This window comes from Pseudopipra pipra, unplaced genomic scaffold (assembly GCF_036250125.1).
Source record: "Pseudopipra pipra isolate bDixPip1 unplaced genomic scaffold, bDixPip1.hap1 HAP1_SCAFFOLD_647, whole genome shotgun sequence".
Classification (NCBI taxonomy): Eukaryota; Metazoa; Chordata; class Aves; order Passeriformes; family Pipridae; genus Pseudopipra; species Pseudopipra pipra.
Window position 1 is genome coordinate 15,001 of NW_026991138.1, and position 3,412 is coordinate 18,412.

Genomic DNA, 3,412 nt, shown 5'->3' on the forward strand with positions numbered 1-3,412 from the left:
CCTCATCCATCGTCACTCGGGGAACGGCCCCACGGCCACTCTCGCTCAGCCTGCCACTACGCGGAGGACGGCACGTGCCCCAGGCCGCCGACGCCGGCGGCCCGCACGCTACTCTCCACGGCTCTCTCCCGGCCCGGCAGGAGGCGGGTGCCGCCGGACGCCCGGCTCCGGACAACCCACGCTTCCGGCCCCGCCGGGCCCACGGCCGCCCCCCGCAGAGCGGCACACCTCCAGCGTGCGAAAGCGCCACCGAACGTGCCGCGGGGCCACCGGCTTTCGCCCGCCTCGCGGCCGTCGGCTTCCCCCAGAAAGGCCGGGGGACGGCGACGGGGAGAAAAACAAAAAGCCCCCGAGAAAAAAGCACGCGCGCCTCTCGCTCGCCGTGCTAGCCACGGCCGCCCGGGGCTCGGGGCGGGGCCCGCGCCCCTCGCTCCCCGATTCCCTCTCGCTGCCCACGGGCTCGCGCCTCGGCGGCGGCCGGCCGCTGCCGGGCCGCTCTCGCGCTCTCACGCACTTTCTCTTCCCTGGCGCGCTCGGCGTGCTGCGGCTTAAGGCCGCCGGAGCAAAAATCAAAAAAAACGGAAAAAAAAGGCCGGGAGGGCGCCCCACTTCGCCCGCAACCCGGCCCCCGGCCGACAGACCTTCGCGGAACCCAGCCCTCCGGCAGCCAGGCCGGCGGGGCAGGCCCGACCGCACGGGCCGCCCGGCCGCCGTGGCTCTCGCGCCGGCCTAAGAGGAGGGAGGGGCGAGGCGCCGCCGCCTCGCCCGCCAACGGCCATCGTGCGTCCCCAGGGCTCCCCGGCGACTCTGTCGGGTTCTCGGTCTGCCGGCGCGGCCGCCGGCCACAGCCTGGCCGGCCGGCGCCGCCGCCTTCGGCCCGCTGGGCGGGTCCCCGGCTTAGGGCCGAGGAAGGGGGAACGAACAAAAGAGCCGAGGCGCGCCGAGGGCGCCGCCTCGCCCGACCATCGGGCGGTCCCGTCACCGAGCCCCTCCGGCAACCGGCCGGGCCCAGGCGAGGCCGCACGCCCACCGCCAGTCCCCGGCACGCCGCCGGCACCGCTGCCGCCCGGCAGCCGAGGACAGGGCGCCGCCACCCAGGCCCGGGCCATCTTCGGGGCTCTCGGGAGGCGGCCGGGGAAAAAGCCCGCGCGGGCTCGGCCCTTCGAGCCCCGGCCGCCAACCGCCCGCAACAATGCCCGCCGCCGCCGCCGGACGACGGGCGCCGGCTTAAGGCCGGCCCACCGAAAGGACGAGACGCCGCCGCCTCGCCGCCCTCGCACACCATCGCCTTCGCCCGGGGCCCTCAGGGAGCCGGCAGCCGCCACCGGCTCGGGCTGGACGCTGCTGTCGGGCCCCCGCGGGCCCCCCTCGGCCGTCCCAGTCCCGCACTCCCTCGGCTGCGCTTTCGCGCTCGGCTCTCGTCTTCCTCTCCCGTCATCGGGCCCGCCCGAGGAAGCCGGTCGAGAGCCCCGCGGCTTTCTCGCGCCGGCCTTCCTGCCGCTCGTGGGGTTGGCCGGCCCGTGGCACGCGCCGAAGGCCGCGCGGCAGCAGACGCGGAAGAAAAGGGGCCCTCGGAACCCGCGCTGCTAGACAACCCCTGCCCACAATACGGACAGACGCGTCCTGGCGCCGCCGCGCCTCCGAAGCGGCTCGAGGCTCCTCAGCGGGGAGGCGCGCGAGAGCAGGCCGCCTCTCGCCTAGACCTAACCGGAGGCGGCGCCCGACAGCGACCCCTTGGCCGACTTCCGGGGCCGGCCGCGACAACAGGTCTACCCCGAAAATGCCGACAGGCGCCTAAGTCCCGCCGGAGCCGGGTAGACCTGGTGGCCCTGCGCCGGGACGCCGCCGGGGCGCAGGCCGCCGGCGGCGGCCGCGGCGGCCGCATCGGCCGGCTCCGGAACCGGGTAGACCTGATGCTCGCCAGCCCCGGAACCGGGTAGACCTGATGCTCGACAGCACCCGGCGGGGCACGAGGCCGGCCGCGCCCGACTGGGCGAACGGGTCGGCCCGGAAGCCCGGGCCAACAGGTCTACCCGCCGGGCTCGGGCACCAGGTCTACCCGCCGGGCCCGGACACCAGGTCTACCCGCCGGGCTCGGACACCAGGTCTACCCGCCGGGCCCGGACACCAGGTCTACCCGCCGGGCTCGGACACCAGGTCTACCCGCCGGGCCCGAACACCAGGTCGACCCGCCTAACCCGAACGCCAGGTCTACCCGCCGGGCTCGGACACCAGGTCTACCCGCCGGGCCCGGACACCAGGTCTACCCGCCATGCTCGGACACCAGGTCTACCCGCCGGGCTCGGACACCAGGTCTACTCGCCATGCTCGGACACCAGGTCTACCCGCCGGGCTCGGACACCAGGTCTACCCGCCGGGCTCGGACACCAGGTCTACCCGCCGGGCTCGGACACCAGGTCTACCCGCCGGGCTCGGACACCAGGTCTACCCGCCATGCTCGGACAACAGGTCTACCCGCCGGGCTCGGACAAGAGGTCTACCCGCCGGGCTCGGACAAGAGGTCTACCCGCCGGGCTCGGACAACAGGTCTACCCGCCGGGCTCGGACAACAGGTCTACCCGCCGGGCTCGGACAACAGGTCTACCCGCCGGGCTCGGACAACAGGTCTACCCGCCGGGCTCGGACAACAGGTCTACCCGCCGGGCTCCGAGAGCAGCTGTACCCACCGGCACCCCCGCCGCCGAGCCCAGTCGGCCGCCGCCCTGCCACCTTAAGAGAGTCCCAGCTACTCCCCCTCTGGACCCGCGCCGCGGACAACGCCCTCTCTTTCCCACTCGGAGCCCCGGGCAGGAACGGCGGCGCCTCGGCACCCGCCGAGGGCCTCGGCTAAGCGCTCGGAACCCGCTCCAGCCACCCGACTCGGAGAGCGGCTCGAGCCGACGAGCCCGGACCACAGGTCTACCCGCTGCACCGGGACACCAGGTCTACCCGCCGGCTTCGGACCAGGGGTCTACCCGCCGGGCACGGACGACAACTCTACCCGCTGCGCACCTCTGCGGCCGAGCCGAGGCGGCGGCAGCCGTGCCACCCGGGCAGAGTCCCGGTTGCTCCCCCCGTTTCCCCGCCCCGCAGAGAACGTCTCTTCTTTCACCCTCGGGGCAGGGGAAAGGCTGCTACGCTCGGAGCGCCGGGCAGAAAGCGCAGCGCTAAGCCCCGAGACCGGCTCTAGCCGCTACTCTCGGACATCGGCTCTTCCCGGCGGCGCCGAGGCGGCCGAGCCCGGTCGGCCGCAGCCGTGCCGCCTAAAGAGAGTCCCAGTTACTCCCCCGGCTTCCCCGCCCCGCAGAGAACGTTTCTTCTTTCAGCCTCGGGGCAGGGGAAAGCCTTAACGCCGGAGAGGAAGTCTGCCGCAAAGGGCCACGGGAGATGGAGTCCCCGCAACGAGCCCCCC

General features: G+C 74.4%; 1 protein-coding gene across 1 annotated transcript in view; it reads left to right on the forward strand.

Moving 5' to 3' along the window:
- LOC135408790 (collagen alpha-1(I) chain-like) overlaps positions 1-1,940 on the forward strand; it is a 3,893-nt gene extending 1,953 nt beyond the window's left edge. Inside the window, exons 2-3 of the mRNA XM_064643787.1 lie at positions 1-323; positions 390-1,940. The exon at positions 1-323 is cut by the window's left edge and continues 661 nt beyond it. Coding sequence (XP_064499857.1) covers positions 1-323; positions 390-1,940 — 1,874 coding nt within the window. The remainder of the gene's footprint in view (positions 324-389) is intronic.
- Positions 1,941-3,412: the final 1,472 nt, after the last annotated feature.